Source organism: Apium graveolens, chromosome 4 (assembly GCF_009905375.1).
Source record: "Apium graveolens cultivar Ventura chromosome 4, ASM990537v1, whole genome shotgun sequence".
Classification (NCBI taxonomy): Eukaryota; Viridiplantae; Streptophyta; class Magnoliopsida; order Apiales; family Apiaceae; genus Apium; species Apium graveolens.
The window spans coordinates 6,471,071-6,493,403 of NC_133650.1; the positions used below are offsets into that span (position 1 = coordinate 6,471,071).

The 22,333-nt window shown below is 34.5% G+C and overlaps 3 protein-coding genes and 1 non-coding gene across 7 annotated transcripts; 2 read left to right on the forward strand and 2 right to left on the reverse strand.

The window, feature by feature from the left end:
- Positions 1-3,392: 3,392 nt before the first annotated feature.
- Positions 3,393-4,721, reverse strand: LOC141718237 (uncharacterized). Its single transcript, XM_074520618.1, has 3 exons — positions 4,590-4,721; positions 3,960-4,157; positions 3,393-3,914 (listed from the first exon to the last, which is right to left on the reverse strand). The coding sequence occupies exons 1-3, from the start codon at positions 4,719-4,721 to the stop codon at positions 3,393-3,395; spliced, it is 852 nt and encodes a 283-aa protein (XP_074376719.1).
- A 4,252-nt stretch (positions 4,722-8,973) lies between these two features.
- LOC141717605 (nucleolar protein 56-like) lies at positions 8,974-12,718 on the forward strand. 2 transcript variants are annotated; one of them, XM_074519753.1, is made up of 8 exons: positions 8,974-9,270; positions 10,302-10,510; positions 10,612-10,769; positions 10,915-11,102; positions 11,184-11,436; positions 11,624-11,772; positions 11,877-12,011; positions 12,137-12,718. In XM_074519753.1, exons 1-8 carry the CDS (start codon positions 9,066-9,068, stop codon positions 12,511-12,513), a joined length of 1,674 nt encoding a protein of 557 aa, XP_074375854.1. In that variant the 5' UTR covers positions 8,974-9,065; the 3' UTR covers positions 12,514-12,718. The 2 variants fall into 2 exon arrangements, with proteins under 2 accessions (XP_074375854.1, XP_074375855.1); XM_074519754.1 differs by having other exon boundaries at positions 12,143-12,718.
- Positions 12,719-13,082: 364 nt separating this feature from the next.
- LOC141722795 (U11 spliceosomal RNA) lies at positions 13,083-13,211 on the reverse strand. Its single transcript, XR_012575797.1, has one exon. It is a non-coding gene; the product is annotated as a U11 spliceosomal RNA (small nuclear RNA).
- A 44-nt stretch (positions 13,212-13,255) lies between these two features.
- LOC141717606 (trihelix transcription factor GT-1-like) lies at positions 13,256-17,738 on the forward strand. Of its 3 annotated transcripts, none has more exons than XM_074519755.1 (6): positions 13,256-13,500; positions 16,040-16,087; positions 16,167-16,293; positions 16,390-16,544; positions 16,899-17,168; positions 17,266-17,738. In XM_074519755.1, the coding sequence occupies exons 4-6, from the start codon at positions 16,505-16,507 to the stop codon at positions 17,496-17,498; spliced, it is 543 nt and encodes a 180-aa protein (XP_074375856.1). In that variant the 5' UTR covers positions 13,256-13,500; positions 16,040-16,087; positions 16,167-16,293; positions 16,390-16,504; the 3' UTR covers positions 17,499-17,738. The 3 variants fall into 3 exon arrangements, with proteins under 3 accessions (XP_074375856.1, XP_074375857.1, XP_074375858.1); XM_074519756.1 differs by having other exon boundaries at positions 16,171-16,293; XM_074519757.1 differs by lacking the exon at positions 16,040-16,087.
- The last annotated feature ends 4,595 nt before the right edge of the window (positions 17,739-22,333 follow it).

Consider the following 22,333-nt stretch of genomic DNA (forward strand, 5'->3'; position numbering starts at 1 on the left):
GCTTTGCCATAAAACCCTCATACTGTGAAATCAGTATTCTTCTTTGGTTTGACCTAACTTCTTCAGTTCCCTCACACAATATCTCTATCTTTTCCCAGATCCATTTTACAGTGTCACAGTTAACAATGTTGTTGTACATCACATTGTCAAGTGACTCAATCAATATTAATTGCAAGCTACTATCCAGGGAAACTTTCTCTTTTTCAGGCTCAGTATACTCAGAAGGATCTTTTGGAGCATAATGAGCTGGGATAACCATGTCTCCATCTGTAGATTCCTCAACTCTAACCATAGGAGTGAAGGGCCCATTCTTGAGGATCTGAATGTAGAGGGGATTGGCCATCCTGATAAACAACATCATTTTCTTCTTCCAAATAGTGTAGTTAGCTTTTCAAAGGTAGGAATTTTGATGCTACTGATTTTCAGTGTATTCATTCTTCCAAGATCTTGAATCTATTTACTTTCAGATTTTGCTCTGATACCACTGGTTAGGAAATGAATAACACACAGGGGGGGTGAATGTGTTTTACTATTTTTGGGCTTTTCTTGAATATTTATGGTTGAACAGAGTATATTAAATCTTGTAGTAAAATGTGTTCATGCAGAAATTAAGCTTGCAGAAAATAAAGAACACAAATCTTAAAAACTCACTTAATATTATATTAAAGATAAGACTATTTTGCTACATAATTTTCAGGCTCTTTGTTGATAAAGAGCTTAGCTTCTTCTTGAGAGTGTTACAAGAAATTTGATCTAAATTGTTACAACTAACTGAAGGACCAGTGTTAACTTTATAATTCAGTTAACTGCTGGTTTACACAGTGTATAATAAGACATGCTATTAGCTTTTCTAAACTGTTACTTGTCATTTCTATTAATAGAAAAGTAGATCTTCCATTTCTGGCTTAGCATATCTTTAGCATCCTGTGATAATTTTAATCTTCCTCTATCAGTTAATCTTTACCATTGATCTTGCACATTCTTCAAGCTGTTTTTTGTAGACTTGTCAATCCAGCTGTTTGGATTGTTTGTCGATTGTTAATCTTGAATATTGAACTGGTTTGTGATTTTGTACTTTGAGAATTTTACTCGAGATCTTCAATTAGGCATATAGAGATCTTGATATCTCGATAAGTATAATGACTTATCGAGATCTCTAATGCTCTAGTGAATTTGACTTATAGAGGTCTCCGAGTTCTCGAATGAAATTTTAGCTTGTCGAGATCACTCAGCATCATGTCTTCACTTTGACTTGTCGACAACTTAGAGCCTCTAGTGAATTTTGACTTATCGATATCTCTGAGTTCTCTAGTGGACTTTGACTTATCGATAACTCAGAGTTCTCTAGTGAAGAAATGACTTGTCGATATCTCCAACCTTCATGTCTTCTTGACTTGTCGATATCTCTCTGAGTTCTCTAGTAGCTTTCCTGACTTCTCGATAAGTCATTTAAAGTTCTCGAATGACTTATCTATAACACTAAATATGTGACTTGTAGAGATCTTGACTTAGAGTATTTTTATCCAAACAGATTTATTCAACTCCAAACTTCTTCAAAATTCTTCTGAGGCATGATCATCTTGATCTTCTTCCAGATGGAATCCCTGGGCTTGATACTGTTTCAGGAAAAGACTCTAGTCTGCTCTTTTACATTTTTGCAGACTTTAAGTATTACAAGTACAAATACAAACTAAGATAACAATACAACTTACTTAGGGTTGACAAATTATCTTAGTCTTGTTAAGGTACATGCATGTCTTATACAACAAAGAAACACATTCACCCCCCTCTGTGTTACATTTCCTTGCATTCAATATCTAACATAATATATTGCTGGTAGTATTCGAATCTTATACTTCTTGTATATTAATTTTTAAGATTATATCTAACGGTTCTCATCAGTTTGATATGAAGGTTCTCGATTGAGTGATTGAGGACCAACAACCAAACTTTTAATGTTTCTTCTTTAATATAATAGTATAGTATAGATAAAGGATATAATTATATAATAAGGATATAATATTATATATTTGATTTTTATGAGTTTTTGAAAAATACCCAAGGATTTCTTTTTACAAAAGTACTTCCATTTTTTAAAATTTTTGGAAAAATACATTTCTATTTGCAAAAAATACTTTTTTTTTAAAATTGTTTTGCAAAAGTGCAATTTTCTCCAACTAAATTCAACTAGATGCATGCGAGTTTTTACGACTCCATGCAACCTCGTATAATCTCAAATGCAACAAAAAAATCAATTTAACTGGTTATATATCTGTTTGATTTTGGTTGATTACATATTTTCCCAAAAAATTCATAAGATAGTAAAAATCGTAAAAAAACTTAGAAAAATTAGTATTATTGGTAAAAAAAATTATTCAAAATGTATATTAGATACTTAAATAATAAAACTCTTATTTAAAAAAGCAATTAAAAAATTACTTTTACATTTCTTTTAAAATTATTTTTTTGCCAAAATCAAAGCAAAATTTATTAATTTGAAAGAAATTCAATCGGCATACCCCCAACTGATCATACAACCATGTTGAAAAACAAATAAAGCTAAATAATTAGCCATTTTATTTTCGGATTGCTTAACAAACTGAAATACAAAAATTTTGAAAATAAAAAATGAAGATAATGATTTCCTGATCCAATATGCATTTTCCTTGAAAGCAGTAGCTTCACAATTGACCCTCACATTAATTCTATTGATATTGCAATGTTCAGAGGAGTCGGTTATTACAATTGAGCTTATAGGCGTCATATTATGGACAAAAAATTTTTGTTAGAGGTGAGCAATTGCGATTTTCACCACCGTTCCAAGCGCACCCCAGCTATCTACCCGCCGGACACCAGCTATACACATGTCGAAAGTGTTATTAATGCGAGATATCCAGATCTCCCGATACACCGTCAAATTCATTTTCAACACAACCACCACATCGCACAAAATGAGGCACGTCACATAAAGCGAGACAATCAAACACACAAATAACAATTTAAACATAAAAAAAACGAAAAAAAACCCTAAAATTCAAAGATCTCAGAATAACACCAAATTTTAATATGTTATTAGATCAAAGATTTTGAATCCAAAAACTGAATTTTATTATAAAATCCGAACTCTTACCTTAGTAGATCTGAAAAATAAAATAAAGAATTCTAATGGGTTTTTCAATTTTTGTGAAACAAATCTCAATTTTATTGAAAAAAAAGTAAACAAAAGGAGGATACGGAGATGGATAGAAAGGGTGGAAAATCAGGTGGGGCGGATAGGGTTCAGAGGGGGAACAGCCGACTCTCATGCGAGGGAGAGAAAAAATTACAAAAAACCGTTTTTTTTAACTTTTGTTATGTTTTTTTTTTGAAACTCCGAAATCTTCATTAACAAATCAAAGCATCAGAAACGAAACAATAGACTCCAACACAGAACGTGGAGGAGATAAAAACATATTGTGGCAATTTAGAGAACAAGGTATACACGCCATTAAATGGGCCACCTTATTTGCTTGCCTTCTAACAAATCGCACAGAGACATTATCTAGCTCGACTAGCAAAGACCGACACGCCTCAATGACATGACCTACTTCCACTTGATACTCCATGTCAGCGAGAATTGCATTCACTACAGTAAGGGAATCAGACTCAACATGAACCTTCATATCTGGAAGAGTACGCAGCCAAGATAAAACTTCAAGAACACCTAATGCCTCAGCCTCAAGAACTGAAATATCACCTGCAATTTTTGCATTTCTCCCTTGCACAAACTGACCAGCATGATTCCTGATAACCATCCCCACCGTGAAGAATGATAGTCCCTCTGTAATAGAAGCGTCTACATTCAACTTAAACTCACCCTCCTGAGGAGCAATCCAGGTTCTTACTGCAGCTTGATTCACCGTTGAGACAATTACCTGTACCCCACGACTTCTTTTTCTCGCCTCACGCTACTCATTCACCTGCTTCTTACTCCACTCCATGGCTAAGGCAGGAGTTAAAACCTTATTATCCCACATTCTCATATTACGAGAATTCCATATGCCCAACAACCCTGTGGCTATAGTAATTATTTCCTCACTACCACCCGAACTTAACTTCTGAAGCAACCAAGTCGGAGCGTGCTCAACAACACTCATGTCCAATTGATACCCAAGGTACTACCATCAATAAGTAGCAAATTCACAGTCGAAAAAAATGTGAAGGAGGTGTTCAACATCTGAGACGCAAACCGGACATAAAATAGGGACATTTACTCCCTTAGATCGCAGGATATTTCTCACTGGGACGTAGTTACGACAGAACCTCCATAAGAAAACTCTGATTTTATGGGGAATCTCCACTCCCCAGATTTTACTCCACCCAGTAGATGCCACCATCCTGGTACACTGAGAATAATGTTCCTGCCAAAAAGCGTATCCTGATTTGACACTATACTTGCCATTACTTGAACCAGACCAAGCAATTCGGTCTTCGACTTGGTTTTGAGGAATAATAGTATCAAGAATTAATTGTGCATCATATTGTTGAAAAGAATTCATAACCATCTATTCATTCCAACGTTTCAAACCGGGCATAAAAAAGTCACTTACTGTCTCACTCCTATGATTATTTGATGATGCATTCTCAACACAAAACCCTTCCTTCGACCTTAACCAAGGATCCCTGAAAGCGTTGATCTGAGTTCCATCCCCTAAAACCCACCTAAACCCCTTTTTCAACATCTCTTTAGCTTGAAATATCCCTGACCAAATGAAACTGTCACCCCCCTTCTGATGGCTTGGAAAACATTAGTCTCAGGAAAATATTTTGCTTTAAACACCCTTGCCACGAGTGATTGAGGATTATTCACAAAATTCCACACATGTTTCCCTAACAAGGCCAAATTGAATCCATGGAGATCGCGAAAGCCCAATCCCCCTACTTTTAGACATACTCATGTTGCTCCGAGATGTCCACCGAATACCCTTGTTCGTACTAGAGCTTGACTGCCACCAATAGCCATTCATCAATGTCTCTATCTCTCTACATAACTTCCTGGGAATTAAGAAGCATATCATGCAATAAGAAGGTATTGCTTGAGCGACATTACGGAGAAGAACAGCCTTACCCCCTTTCGACAGTAATTTAGCACTCCACCCCTGAATCCTCTGCCAAACTCTTTCCTTCAAAAAATTAAAATCCGAATTTTTTGACCTACCAATAAGAGATGGCAGTCCCAAGTAATTGCTCTGCCTTAAATCATTCGTGACCCCCAGTAACTCAGAGAGGTCCTGTTGCTTATCAGTCCTAACGTTTGCACTAAACATAATTCCAGATTTTTGAAAGTTAATCGATTGACCAGAGAAGCGTTCATACGAATTCAGAATAGTCTTGACAGCCTCCACCTCACTCCTGTTTGCTTTAAAAAATAAAAAATTATCATATACAAATAATAGATGTGTCACAGCTGGGGCACTTTGACTAACTTTACACCCGTGAATACGACCTTCTACTGCAGCATTTGTGAGGGATTTTGATAAACCTTCAACACAAAAAAGAAACAAATACGGCGATAACGGGTCACCCTGACGCAAACCACGTTTTGGATTGATTGGCCCAACAGACATACCATTAAAACAAACTGAATAGGAGACTGTAGTAATGCACATCATAATCCACCTCACCCATTTGGCATCAAAACCCATTATCTCCATTCGAATCTTCAAAAATCCTCAATCAACCCTGTCATAGGCTTTGCTAACGTCTAGTTTAAAAGCTACTTTCCCCTCAGGACCACTTTTCTTACTCTTCATATGGTGGATAATTTCAAACGCTACAAGAACGTTATCAGATATGTACCGCCCAGGCACGAAAGCCGACTGCTGTTCAGAGATGATACCAGGTAAAATATGCTTTAAGCAATTTGCAAGTACCTTAGCAATGATTTTGTACAACACGTTACACAAGGCTATTGGATGCAAGTCTTTCATAGTGTATGCATTATCTTTCTTTGGGATGAGAACCACATTTGTATCATTAATATCAGCTGAAAAGGAACATTCAGATAACCAAAATTTGCAGCAGTTATACACTTCTTTCCCTAGAGTGGCCTAAAAATGCTGAAAAAATGCAGGGTTAAGCCCATCGGGCCCAGATGCCTTACCTGGATGCATCCGTTTCACTGCCTTTGTAAACTCCTCAAAAGTAACCTCAGCTGTTAGCATACTATTTTGGTTGTTTGTAATCACCCTATCCTCCACATTTTGACCCCAGTTCGTGACAGTACTTGAGCCAGCAAAAATATTAGTAAAATAATCCTTCACAATCTCACACATACCTTGCTCATCAGTAACTACATCACCAGCCTCCGTTTTGAGATAATCAACATGATTTACTTTCTTCCTTGCTGAAGCAGACGCATGAAAAAATCTGGAGTTCGAGTCTCCTTCCTCCAACCAAAACATCTTCGCTCTCTGTCTCCAATATTCTTCCTCATGCACCATCAGATCATTTAATTTGTTCCTCTCCTCAAAATACATGTGAATACTTTCTTCATCCTCATAGTGTACCAGACTATCCACAACACTCTTTTGTTTCTTTATTTTTTCACGAAACTTATGAAAGAAATTATGTCCCCACTTCAACATAAAAGAAGAAACTGATAACAGTTTTGGAAGAAGATGGATAGCTGGAAGATTCTCCCAATAAGTAACAACCTCTTTTTTAAAATTCACTTCCTTTAACCAAGTATTCTCAAATCTAAACCGGAATTGCTTCCTTGTAAAAGATACATTCAATAGCTCCATAGAAATGGGATCATGATCAGAATACACAGTATGCTTAACAGATAATTTACATAAGGGAAACTTACTCCACCAACTCCATGTAGCAAATGCTCTATCAAGTCTTTCTCGAACCCAATCTGCTTTGCCCCTACTTTTCTCCCACGTAAAACTCCCACCAGATAAATCAACTTCCAATAAATTACTATCTTCAATAGCAGCTCGAAACCCTTCAAGTAACATCTGCGGATGAGGGTGAACTCCTTTTTTATCTGTACTGTAAAGCATGTCATTAAAATCACCAAAAATGACCCAAGGAAGATGAGATTTTGAAGCTAGATTTCGGATGAAGTTCCAAGAATCTCTCCTTCTATTTCTTTCCGGAAACCCATAGAAACAGGACAATCTCCAAGAAGGCACCATGTTCTCTAAAACAATGACATCAATGTGATTACGAGACGACTCAACAACTGAACAAACCACACTACGTTTCCAAAGAATGGCTAAACCCCCTGCTTGACCTATACTATCAACCGAAAAACATTGCTTGAATTTGAACTTCGAACATAACTCTACAATCCTACTACCATTCACTTTAGTCTCTGACAAGAATAAAAAATCTGGGTTTGAAGATTTAATTAAATCTCCAAGAGCTCGAACTGACCGGGAATTCCCCAACCCCCGGCAGTTCCAACTTAAGAAATTCATAATGACTGGCTAGCTTGCTCCGCAAGCTTAGCCAAAATAGATTTTTGAGTTGCTGACAAATCTGTTCCAGAAATACCAGCATCTGAGTTCGAGAGCTTATCTGTCATGCCCCCAGCTAACACACTTTCATCTAGTGCCATGCTGTCATTTACTACAAAATCACTCATCCTCCTTTTTCATTCCTCTAAATTAATTCCTGTTAATTCCTCATTTTCAGCCTCGACAAAATAGGAAGTTTGTTTACTCTGTACCAAAACAATATCTTGATGGCCTTTATTCTCGGAAGACTCAGCTTTGAAAATATTCTGTTTTTCCCCACTCCTAAAATTTCTCCCCTGACTTATCTCCATCCCCGAAATCACTACTCCATCTTCCTGCGTTGGTGGAAAGTTGTTGCACCTCCCAATTCTCGACTCCCAATCTGAATCATTCTCTTCACGCAGCCATTTAATCTTCTGTTGTCCGGCCACCTTACGCGGTGCCGCCCTCAACCAATTCCCCCATTCCTTCACCGTATCATCACTCCTCTTGTCAATGAACCTCCTACAAAATCTCTCTGTGTGAGATAGTAGACCACAGGTAAAACAAAACTCACCCAGACGTTCGTATTTACATGTGACAACAAACCCAGAACCATCCATCCTAGTAATTTTCTTCTTGCGCTTGAGTGGTTTCCTTACATCGAGACGAATCTTAATCCTCATACACTCCCTCCAAATACTGGAATTATTCTTCGTATCATAAAGCAAGAATTCACCAAAAAAATTGCCAAGCTGCTTGCCCACAGCCTCCGACATAAATCCAGTAGGTAGATCATGGATTTGAATCCAGATATTCAAATGCCACAATGGAACATTCAGCGGCTCCACACCAGCAGGAATATCAGCCAGAATCAGCATGGCATTGTCAAAAGACCATGCCCCCCAATTGAGAACCCATTGGCGATCTTCCTTGTGATAAAACTGAAAGAGATAAATACCAGACTCAAGCTCCTTAATATTTATTCCCATAGCAGGTTTCCATACATCTGCCATTTTGGTCTCCATTGCCCTTCCATTGATGTTCTTTTCGGTGAGAAAACGCCCCACAAGACACAGCTCATATTTGTTCGTTAACTCCTCCACATCACCTTCAAAGACAAAATCCTCATTCTCCTCTTTTTCAATATCTAAATCTGCTAATTGCATCTCTATATCTTGGTACCTCGCCATTGATTTAAGCACTCTCACAACCTTCTCTTACGTAAAGAAGAAAAGTAGAGAGAAAAAGAAAAGACTCTCACATAACTTTTGTTATGTTTGATATTCATTTCCTTTAAAACTAATAATTATAGGTATCTTGTCATTTTCTTTCCCTAAAAAACAATTTAAATATAATTGTTTGAAAGTTTGAACCATAAACAAAACTATTGATAAATGCAACTAGATTTTTTTTTAAAAAAAAGGTTAACAACTACATTTCCAAAATTACCCAAACTTAAAACCATTCCCATGCACCCTCATAACACCAAATAAAACCTCCCCCTCCCCACCTCAATTACAAAACCCTAAACCCTAATTTACACAAAAACCCTAAAAACACTAAACGGCGATACAAATGTCTTTATACTTACTCTACGAGTGTGCTTCAGGCTACGCGTTGTTCAATTGTCACGGACTCGATGAAATCGGTCAGAACACTGAAGCGGTTCGTAACTCGGTCACTGACCTGAGTCGGTTCGGCAAAGTTGTCAAACTCGTTGGGTTTAACCCGTTTGACTCGGCTCTCGATGCTCTTAATCAAATTAACGCCGTCTCTGAAGGTAGTTGATCTTTTGTTATGTCATATATGTGTTGTATTAATTTTGTTATGTTCAATTAGTTACTTTGCTCTGGTTTAATAATTTGTCGAAGCTCGGGTTTTTCGAGAGTTTTAGCGGTACCGTTAATTGTAGTATAGTGTGTTTACTATTAATTTGTAGTGTGATGTAATGCGTAATGTTGTTCTCTTTTGAACGGCTTGTTTGCGTAAAAGTTAAAATGCGGTAAGTTAAGCTCCCTATTTGTTTTTTGTTTGTTATTTACGTTGTATTTATAGTGTTATTTGGTATGCAGTTAGTGTGAATTGTAATTTTATGTTTGTTTGGCGATTTTTGGGTAGTTACAGTGTCTTTACTATTAATTCGACATGTTATGATACAGTGTGTAATGTAGTTCGAAATGCAGGTACTTGATCTATTTCAGTCTGTCATGGCAATCTGTATGGAATTTTAATTTTAGTTTTAGTCTTTGCTGCGGTGTTCTGTTGATAGTTACGTTACATTGTGTGGTTGGTACTGCTACTGTGAATTGTAATGTTTGTGTTTGTTTGGTGATTTTTGGGTAGTTATAATGTCTATACTGTTTATTCTATATATTACGATATAATGTGTAATGTCAGTTTTAAAATGCAGGTAGTTAAGATTTCTGTTTCAGTCTGTGGTGGCAGTTTGTATGGAATTTTAGTTTCAATCTTTGCTCTGGTGTTTTGTTTGTTAGTTACGTTATATTGTGTGGTTGTTACTGATTGCTAGAGAATTATATAGAGGTTTTGGCAGTTTTCTGATGATCTAAATAAATTTTTTCGCTTCACATACTAGTGAACTTATTGAAGTATTCGTAGAAGCGATAGCTTTTTGCTGTTTAATTGTTGAGACAGGATTTTATATGATGATATGTTTCGTGACTGGACCTACTTATGCGCTTGTTTTTTAGCTTGCTTATATAATTCTAGTACAGTTATTACTATTCAGCCTTTTGTTTTTGGAACATTTGCTTGTGTATGTAAACTCTAACGATGAGTTTAAGTTTGTAGGTCAAATGACTGATGAGCTGCAGAGTTTTTTGTCGCTTAATCTTCCTAGTGTAGGAAAGAAGTCTAAATTCAGTTTAGGGGTATCAGAACCTAAACTTGGTTCGCATATCTTTGAAGTAACAAAGATTCCCTGCCAGAGCAATGAGTTTGTTCTCGAGCTTCTTCGCGGTGTACGCTTGCATATTGATAGGTTCATTGAGAATCTGAAGGTTGCTTGCTTTGTATTCGTCTTCTCTTTCTCTTTCTTTTTTTACTTTCTAATTGTGTCGCTAGTTCACTGATTTTTCTTTTGTCCAAAAAATTCATATAGCCCGGTGACTTGGAGAAGGCCCAGCTTGGTCTTGGCCACAGCTACAGCAGAGCAAAGGTCAAGTTTAACGTAAATCGGGTTGACAATATGGTTATTCAAGCAATATTTCTTCTTGATACTCTTGATAAAGATGTGAACTCCTTTTCCATGAGAGTCAGGTAATTCATGTCCATTTTCAATTTAGCAATACTATAGTAATCTTTAGTTCATATGTTTGGTACAAGTACTCATACCTATCTTCTCCTAATTAGTTATCATGCGGCTGAGTTTTAGTTTGGATACTGAAGTTGTGCTTTTTTGCAGAGAATGGTATTCTTGGCATTTTCCCGAACTAGTGAAAATTGTCAATGACAATTATCTTTATGCCAAAGTTGCCAAATATGTGAACAATAAATCCGAGCTGTCAGAAGAGAAATTGCCAGGTTTAATTGAGTTGGTTGAAGATGAAGATAAAGCAAAAGAAATTGTGGAAGCTGCCAAAGCCTCAATGGGTATGTTGAGATGGAGTTGGTTCTTTACTACATTGCATTACATGTTCTATATCTGTTCTGACTAATTAACCTATTTTTCAGGGCAAGATTTGTCTTCTGATGACTTGATGAATGTTAAGTTATTTGCTCAGAGGGTAATGGACCTTGCAGAGTACAGGAAGAAACTTTATGACTATCTGGTTGCAAAAATGAGCGATATAGCACCTAATTTGGCTGCACTAATTGGTGAAGTTGTTGGAGCTCGTTTGATATCACATGCCGGCAGTCTTACAAATTTGGCCAAGTGCCCTTCTTCTACCCTTCAGATCCTTGGTGCAGAGAAGGCACTTTTCAGGTATTTTATTCTCAGCTTGTTTTCTAATTATTGGTGTTTCTTGTAGAATTCGCAGCCACAAAGTTTAACCACCATAAGTAGATGTATGTGTACTTTAGGTGACATCATGAGCATAATGATTGTAAGGAGCTATATTTGGTATCTGAAATCCCTTTGTTGCAGTGTCACTAAATTCTTTTTGCTTCAGGGCATTAAAAACACGCGGTAATACGCCTAAGTACGGTCTGATATTCCATTCTTCTTTTATTGGGCGGGCATCTGCCCGTAACAAAGGTCGAATGGCTCGCTATCTTGCCAACAAGTGCTCAATTGCCTCTCGCATTGACTGTTTCTTAGGTAAGTTCGACTTTTCTGAAAAGAAAGTTATCACATTTAAACCATTTCTTTATGTGGATGACACCTTAGTTTTCAACTGAATTGGGTTTCTCTTGTGAACAAAGACAAAAATACGACTGCTTTTGGGGACAAGCTGCGAGAGCAAGTTGAGGAGCGATTGGACTTTTATGACAAGGGAGTTGCACCTCGCAAAAATATTGATGTGATGAAAGTTGCTATTGGAAATGTGGATAATGAAGGTATTTAAATTTTTCTTGTGCTTGTGTCCTCCAGTACTGTTCTTAGTATTCGAGAATCCGTAGATTTACATTCCAAGTCTTGTAGTTGTGGTGATTGTAATGTCCTCTTCCTGGCCAATCTTAAGTTGCAGGTGCGGAGGAGGATGTAAATGGAGCAACTGTGAAATCCTCAACAAAAAAGAGCAAGAAGAAGAAATCTACAGATATGGAGGTGGATGAAGCTGATGAGGACGTGAACGGAACACCTAAGCCGTCTGCTAAGAAAAGCAAGAAAAAGAAATCCTCAAAATCGGATGTTGAAGAAACACCCGCGCAGCCTTCAACAAAGAAAAGCAAGAAAAAGAAATCCACAGAATTGGATGTAGATGATGCGCCTACTGAACCTTCCTTGAAGAAAAGCAAAAAGACAAAATCCAAAGATGATCTTGTTGCCAACGGCGATAGCATAGCTACAAATGGAGAAGGTACTGCAAAGAAGAAAAAGAGTAGAAAATCGGACTAAGACTTTGAATTGTTATTAGTAACATTTTAAGCCAGTGAGGACTGAGATTCTATGTTCCCTCGAAAGGTTGTGTTTTTGGTTGTAGGTCTTATCAAGTTTGTCCTTTCCTTTTGGTTAACTAAACTATCCTAGCAATGTTGATTTTCTACAGCTTCATTTAAACGATCTGTTTGTACCAATTCATTTCAATTGCTTTCTTGGTCCATTTATTAATTCTTGCTTATTTTTGCATTGGGACATCATTATCATATATTAATTCTTGCTTATATCAATTGCTCTCTTGGTCTTATCACACTACTGTTTGGGTAAAAGAAAGAGTGGAGAAATCGTATATTCTTTACATGTAGTTTGGATGAATTTTATTCTGATTAATATATAATTACATATCACAAAATAATTAGGTGGTTATTTATAATTATTGTCCATGGGTATTGTTTTAGAAATTGGATGATTTATCGATACCGTTTTTTCAAAAATTGCCCAACAAATAAGATTTATGACGAAGTTTTAATTTCCGAAAATTATAACCATGTCCATGGATATACTTTTAAAGTTTATGATGCAGTTTTTGAAGGATCGGCCAAAGCGAGCCAACCCTAAAGGGTTCCACAAATTATGTCGGCCATATGTCTTGATAGCCATACAGCACTCACCATTCTAGTGGTAAGCGTGGCATATTTAGCCAACCGACCCTTTTAATTTTTTTAATGTATTTGAGTCTCTTTTTATACTACTTACTCTCTACATTTTTTATTTTTCTCGATGTGGGATAGAATAATGTTCTCTCGCTTACATTATCCCTGCAGTAGTCTCATTTCATGCTTCCACCTTCGGGTTTTAGATTGACTGGTTTCTTGACAAATTCTTCCCACCAGCTCAAGGTTAGCGAAATCACACCTTCAGGTTTTAGATAGACTGGTTATTTGACAAGTTTTTTCCCACCGTATTCCAGCTCAAGGTTAGCGAAATCACATTCCCGTCTATCAGGTAAGCTTAATTTTTTATTGCTAATTTTCTTGTTTCGCGTCATTTTTAAATCGTTATTGTTAATGTATGCTTGTCAATACTAATGTGCGGACTGCCGGACTTTGCTTCTATGGTGTTATAGATTATTCGAGTATAGTCTGTAAGTCTGTTTCGTTTACTTGTGAAATATCATATCATCTTATCAGTTATTCAGTCTCTATAATGATATCAATTCTTATTAATTATATACAAACATAAGTTAGAGTATTCTATACCACAAAGTACTGTCGTCTAGATGCTCACATAGTTATGATTATTAGTATTTGTTGTTGAGTAATCAGCTCATCTAAAACCTTAAGGTGTTAGAGGAAAGCCCCAATATGATCATATATTTAACATTTGTCAAAGAAAGAAGAAGTTATGATTATTAGTATATGTTGTTGAGTAACCAGCTCATCTAAAACCTTAAGGTGTTAGAGGAAGATCTCGATAGGATCATATATTTAACATTTGTCAAAGAAAGAAGAAGTTATGATTATTAGTATTTTGTATTTTGTTCAAACAAGACCAGTGATCTGGTTGTCTTCCGAGAAACTATAACAAATCTTCTCGAGTTTCCCATGACTTCTGAAAACTTCCCAGAGAGAAAACATCTTAATTAGAAGAAGAGTTCTTTCTTGATCCTGGAGAGGGCAAAACCCCAACACTAGGCGTGTTTTGGATACCTCCTACAGCAGAAATCAATGGCGCACCCCAAAATCATCAAACGTGGGTCATGTCATTGTTGATGTAATGTTTTAGTTTGTAACATAACATTAACTATGTTTAGCTTGCAAGTCCTTGGCAGCAGTTCCTGCGGAAGGGCCTTAATATTTCATATTCATCTTCCAAACAGAACTGTTACCTTGCTCGTAGACTCACATCACAAGTTGTCTAATCGTATCTTCTATAGCCTTCTAAACACCTTCAAGTCCTATCCTTATCGTAAATACCTGCTTAAGAAAGGATCTCCTTCAACTTGTCCTATAAGAAAACTCCTTAATCAATACAAATTTTCCTCAATTCCTTAAAAAAATGATCTCTGTAATGACTACAAACTTTCTCGGAAATACATTTTTACATCAGTTTGTAATACATAGAAAAACCAAAAATTAGTCATGCCTGTACATAGGTAAAGATGTCGGTACTAATAGGTTCAGTAAAATAAAATCTTGCTTAAATGAAAAAGGACAGTTTGTATGATATCTGTGCTGGTGATATAATGTCTTTTTACGTACTTAATTGATTGAAAAAGAATTCCAAAGGAAACAGGGTCATTAGCAGTTTCTTTCATCACATCAGTTTCAAATGAAACGCTTCCACGCACCTCTAACATTCTCTGACATCTGTTTTAAACAGAATATCACCCGCACCTCTTACAGTTCAAATAATTACCGCAAATGGACTGCACTCCCGCCTCTCAATTTCCAGTTCTTCAAATGACAAAAAAAAATCGGTGTTGTTAAAAATGTCTTACATACTATAGAGCTGTCACGACGAGTATAGAGAACTTCATGAAATCTTTTAGTCTTTCATAAAATTTGGATGGAGATGTGATTCAATAGTTAAACTTCTTTTCTTCTCTTAGTTTGATTATATGAATGTTGTACATGAATAAATAAGAAAGGTAATCCAGAATCTTGCTTAAATGAAAAAGGACAGTTTGTATGATATCTGTGCTGGTGATATAATGTCTTTTTACGTACTTAATTGATTGAAAAAGAATTCCCAAGGAAATAGGGTCATTAGCAGTTTCTTTCATCACATTAGTTTCAAATGAAACGCTTCCTCGCACCTCTAACATTCTCTGGCATCTGTTTTAAACAGAATATCACTTGCACCTCTTACAGTTCAAATAATTACTGCAAATGGACTGCACTCCCGCCTCTCAATTTCCAGTTCTTCAAATTACAAAAGAATCGTCTTTGTTTCAAAAATATCTTACATACAATTGAGCTGTTCCAAAGAGTATAGAGATGTGATTCAATAGTTAAACTCCTTTTCTTCTCTTAGTTCGATCATATGACTGTTGTACATGAATAAAGAAGAAAGGTAATCCAGAATTTTCCAAGTTGTAATACTGCAATGAGTACTAAATATTTTTCCATCTTGTTTCTGTCTTCTTATGCCATTTTTGAGCAATCCATTTTTAGCCAGAGATATAGCTCAAAATGTAGTGGTTTATTAATTTAAGCTAAATGATAGCATAATTGTAATCAAGACTCTAGCAAATTAGTATAAATTCTTAATTAATTAATTGAAAGTTTCTGATTCTCAAAAAGATCAAAAAATTGAACAAAAATTTTGTAACAGACATAGAGATATACCAGAATAATTCAATTTTTTGTTTTTCACTTTCAACCGGTATGATTCTAGCACAAAAAATTAAGAGGATACAAGTGATGAATAATGACAAATTAATTTATAAATAAATTAACATCTGAATAATCCAGGTAATTAAGTTTTCTATACATATTATCTGGTATTTTGTTTCATATTTTTAATTTTTGTTTAAAAACAGGTCTTCATTAGCTATGCCCCTTGGTACAGACTACATAGCTAAGTAATTGTAAGTTGTTGGATTTATGGCGGTTTCAAATCAAATTTTAGTATTGCTTTAATGCTCAATTGTCGGTTATAATCTACAGGCAGAAGCTAGCATCACCTATAGTTGTCGTGACCCTCCGATCCTGCATGGCCTTTGCTAGGTGTTAGCATTTCCGTTAGCCAGCTGCATATGTTTCTCATCTGTAATGGATACGTGTCACGATGCATGTAAGCTCATCTACTTCTAACTCCTGTCAAATATCTATGAGTCGCAATATACTCTATGTGAATCATTAAATGCTGTTTTACATATAAATTTTGCAGGTTCATTGTTCTTAGATAAAATATTACTTTCACAATTCCTAGCTCAAATTAGAGGCTTCCATATTAAGGAGGTGAGCGACAGGCCTCTGGCCATTACTGTGATACATCAACGGATATGGTTCCTAATTCAGGTCGAGGAAGAGCTTCTAGAAATGGTAAGTAATCTATACAATTAGATAAGCTTTAATATGAAGTTAATAGCATATCTGACAGCTTTGAACTTTATCAGTCTGAAACTTTGTATATTGTGATCAATCAATTACTAGACATGAATCTCTAAATTTGCTTTAATTTTTTGTATCCGCAACTTAAGAATGTTTACCAGTTCGCTTCATTTGTATTATGGTTATAATTAACATGAAGATTTCAAGTAAATTGAGCCTCAATCTTTGCTGGGACGTATTATTTTGTGTTTTCTTATTGGGTACTATTCTCAGATGCATTTTTTTATCTGGTAGCAATGAGCTGTCAACATAATGGTTGAGCGATTTGTTGTTTATCTCTTGCAGATTCGGGAAATCTCAATCAGCCCCGCAATGTTGTTGCAGGGGGACGGATTGTACCTGTAGCTGCAGGTGGACGATGGATAGTTGTCCGGAGGGGGAGAGATGAACGGAAAATTGGACTTGATGGTTCTTTTGAGGCTATAAGGGAAGTGATTAGATGTGCTTTTGGCTTACAAACGAGGCAAGAGTTTTGCTTGGTGGATGAATTCGGAATCATGAGGCCCCTGGATAGAACAATGTCACCAGGGATTTACGAACTAACTGTAAATCCTGGTAAGTCAGCAGCTAGTCACTGAGTTAATTGTCTTGATAACTGTTGTAATCAGTACACCCATCTAATATACTATTTTAACCCAACATTTCATTTCAGGGGTCATCATGAGTTTCTGCTATGCTAAGGATCCAAACCACACCGAGTGTGAGGTTTACACTAAGACATTGGCCACCCAAGCGGATTTGTCTGAATTTCTCGAGAAGAACCGTTGGATCGGGTTGAGAAATCCTGAAGAAGATGAAAACGACGAAAAGGAGATACTCGACATTATGGATGATCTCCAACATGATGTAGTGTACCATGGGTTGAACAAAATGCAATACCCGTAGTTTGAGTTTGTTACCAAGTGGTGGTATTTGCTGGAGGATGATAATGACCTATTTGATCTGTTTTAAACCCCTGTTGCTGCTTTATGATTTGTTTTGCTGTTTTGGTTGCTTGAAAAGCTTGATCTTGTACTCTTAAGCCCTTCTACTAGAATGGCAATTATGATGTAATAAATAAATATTGTACTTGTTAATGCTTTAGTATCTGGAATGTCAATCAAGTTGGGGCAGTCTCAGACTTCACTTGTCATTGAACATTCTTCAACCTTGATCTTTGTTGTCATTTCATCAAAAGTTCTGACGCTCCTTGCAGGAAAACCAACGAGATTATTACTACACTACTCACTAATCACTAATTAGCAGTTAGAAAATTACTACCTACTATTTCAAATTTTAAGATTTAAAATATTATTATTATTATTAATTATTAAATGTTAATTATTATTTTCAAAAAAAATATTTTTTCTTAATAAATATTTTTTTATTAGTTTCAAACTTTGACCGATTCCACTAATTTTTGACCCGAATCGACCGATTTTTCCGAACTGCCCGATTTTTGAGCGTTTTTAAAAAACCGTACTTTGACCCGATTAACGATTAATCAAGACGGGAACCGTCGGAACTCCGATTAATCGGCCTATTTTTAAAACAGTGGACATATAAATGCTAAAACTAAATTGGATAGAATTGAATGTTTTAACTAAACAGTGTGAGTTGTGAAAATGGAAGCTTCTATCTGTATATTGACACTTCTCCTGTGTGGAAGAATGGCATATTGTACAATTTTGGTGTTATGCTGAACTGTTGTCTCTTCGCTTGATGTCAAGAGTTCGAATGGGTGTGCCCGTAATTAATTAGGAAAAAAAGAAGAAGAAAGAACTGCATATCCAACCGTAAGACAAGCAGTCAAGCACAAATGCACAATGTATCCTTTACAAAATGTTACGCCTTTATGTCTTATTCATTTTTATATAATTTTTTTTTGCTATATTTTATTTAATTTTATATATTTTAAAATTTATTAAAAATAGTAAAAAAATGATAAAAAAAATCAATTGCATTAGTATTTTCTCCGCTACACTCACTTTATTTATTAAATATTTGATTAGTCTCATCACTTTACTCAATTTTATATTTTTCTCACTAAATTACATTTTCTTCTCTTTCATCCCACTAACTTATTAGAAATAATATTATTTTAATACTCCCCTTGTCCCTTTCAATTATTTACATTTTTCAGAGAGTGTTCGACACGCATTTTAAGGTACATATAAAGTATAGTTCTGTCATTTTTTTTACATTTTTGTTTTTCCGAATAAAAATTAAAATATTGAACTTTTATTCAAAAAAAAAAAATTATAAAAATAAGTTACATAACTATACTTTCTATGCAACTCAAAATGTGTATCAGACAATTTATCATAAATATAAACAATTGAAAGAACATAGGAGTATATTTTTTTGTGTCGGTTATCCAAACCATTTGTATAGAAATGGTTTGGTATACAACTGGTTTGGGACGGAGATAATATTAGTTTTTAAAATTTAAATAAGTTATCTGAATACACGTGGGACATCTGAACATGTCTGTGTTCAGTACTTCAGTCTTTACAAGTCACGGGTCATCGATCATCACTGATGGAGTGGGATAAAGTTCTGCATAAATAGGGATGGCAATTTGTACCGAACCGATGGATACCCGATCCATACCGATCCGATCGGGTTTTACCGAACCCGAATATTTCGGGTTTGGATTCGGGTTCGGGTTTGATTTTTAAACCCGAACCATTTTCGGGTCGGGTTTGGTATTAAGGCATACCGTTTCGAACCCGACCCGAAAACCCGAAACCCGTTCCGTTCCGACCCGAACCCGAACCCGAACTCGAACCCGATCCGAAACCGGTGTTAATATATAAATAATATTTTATATTTTATAAGTAATAATATAATATATAATATAATATATTACTAATATTAGTACTAAAAAACTATACTTTTTACAAACTATTGCATTAAAGTTGTTTAAATATGTTTTTAACAGCATTTTCACTACAAGTATACTAAAGGTCAAGATTGTTGCATTATTTCACCAACAATTTTATTCATAGAGGTATATTATCCATTGACTTCTCTGAACCCTCTAATTCAATCCCAAAAATTTCAATATCGTCGTATTTATGAGCACTTTGCTGAAACCAGATCATAGTAATTTTTCACTAGAATTTGTGCAAATTAAGGTGCAATTTGATAGTGATTTACAAACCCGAATCCGAACCGAACCCGAACCGAACCCGATGGGTTCGGGTTCGGGTTTAGTGGTTCGGGTTTTTCCGGGTTCGGGTTCGGGTTCGGGTTTGGCAAAAATAATCGGGTTCGGGTTTGGTTTTTGCTAAACCCGTTTCGACCGATCCGATTGCCATCCCTATGCATAACCATGCTTTGCTTTCCTTGCATTTAAATTTGAAGAAAATTGCTTTAAACAATATAATTGTAATTTTTTAAATAAATTCTGTAATTATAATAATAACCCGTACATTCTTATTAAAAACACTCTTGTACTTATATAAATTACGTGATTTAGGAGTATCAAGTTTAATGTATCATAAATGGCCCCGGCAATCCAAATTTGACTTATGTCACTTAAAAATTCCTGATTTTGAATTATTGTCTAGGTTATTAACTATGTGTAGTAGCACTAAAATAATGTTGATTGCCCAAAATCTTCAATTTTGCAAGCCTGTATCACGTGGGATAATAAAAATATTAAAATTAACGTTAACAATAACAATTTATTTTAACGTTCGAAACAATGACTAAGGTTAGGGATACGAATATATTCGTTTTGTCGACACATCTAAGAATTCAATCAATTTGGTTCTAATTTTTTATTTCTTATTTTGTAAATCAAACATGTCTATTTGGAATTGATTTAGGTTTTATTAATTGCTGAATGATTACGTAAAATAACATAGTATAAAATAATATTTAGCCAACGAATATTCATACAAGGACTCATAAATTATACCAAATGGAGTTAATCATAGTAAGTATTTCCTCCGTCCCTTAATACGTTTCTCATTTTGACTTTTTACACTGTTCACGCTAAGCGATTTACTACTAATTTACATCTAATTTATAAAAGCTAATATAGTCATGAGTGATTTTGTTGGATTCGTATTTATTAATATTTTAATACAGTAAAATTTTTATATTTAATACTACTACGAAATTAAATATATTAACAATCAAAAGTATGTATGGGCAAACGTGTCCAACACAAATGAAAAACGTTTTTAGGGATATAGAGAGTAATATTTAACTAATATTTTAGTAAGATGATGTGATGTTACTTTGTTCAAAAAAAAAATTACTAGTTTATTGATTTTTTTTCGCGGTAATTGATATTCCTTCTAACAAAAATCGTATTTCGCGGTAAGTTTTTAAAAATATTTATGTTGTGTTTATTTGAGTTGAATGAAATGTGAGAATTAAAAAAAATCATGATAACTAGACAGAATATATGAAGAAAAATAAAATTAATGCAAAATTGCAAAAATATAAATTGTGAAGAAGATAAATATACTAAGGCGGGGAGGTGAGCTGTACATCTCTATATAACTCAGTTTTTTGATCTAGTTAAATTGACTAAAATTTGATCAACGTTTATAAATATTTTATAATTGAATAAAATAACAAAAGTACATCATTGGAAAATGCATTTAATATATTTATTTTTTAATTTTTTAAATAAATTAAGTGTAATATTAATCTTTGGAAAAAAATTGGTTAATTTGACTTATATAAAAGAAAATCTGAAAACTAAAAAGGGATATAGTTTAGCACACAGTTTAGGTGACTAGGAATGAAACTGGATGAAAAAAATAACTAAAAAAATAGAAACAAAAATATTTCGAAATAGTAAAATTATTTAAAATATAATATATGTATCATATATACTCCAAAATTAGAATTAACAATGCAGTTAAATTTCGATAAATTAATAAAATTTCTCTCACGACTCGTTCCCTTTAATATAAATTAATAATTCGCCAAGTTTATAAAATATTATTTTTTATTAAAACATATAAGCTCCATATAATATATAAATTAATAATTCCATCTTTCATCAATTTTATTTATTTATTTTAGGATGTAAAGTACGTAATTTACTTACTTTTGAAATTAATTTGTTATGTACTATTTAGTATCTTTCTAATTTAATTACCGAACTCTGGTGTAATATGAAAAATTACGGAATGTCATTGTTTTCAGGATTTTTTTTCCGTGAGATTGACTCTGGCCGTTTTATCTTCTTCCTCATATCATCTTCTTTCTCATTTTCTATAGTAATGCTAATTATTTGTTCAATCATTTAACAAATATGTCGGTACTTTATTTTTGCCAAGATAATAACTAACATTTTAGGCAATCTATATATTTATAAACATTTATTAAAAAATTAAAAATTAAAAATGGTATATATGTATCGATAAATTATTAATATATCGATAAAAATAATAAATTATTAATTTATCGATTAATTAATATTTCAATTAATTAATTAGTTTTTACGATCGCAAAGGTATTAATTTATCGAGGTTTATATATGCATCTTCTTACCTCAACGAGTCAATTAGAACTTACATACAGCTGGAAAATATGTTACCCAAAAATGAAAATTCAGATCAATTAATTTTTCCCGACTAAAATACATTAAACGCTTACAATACTTAGGAGAGTGTATTTATTTGAAAGAATGCCCGAAATACACCAATTTTGACCTTCATCCGCCCAAAATACCCAGATGCGTGAGAACCGCCCAAAATACCCACGAAATA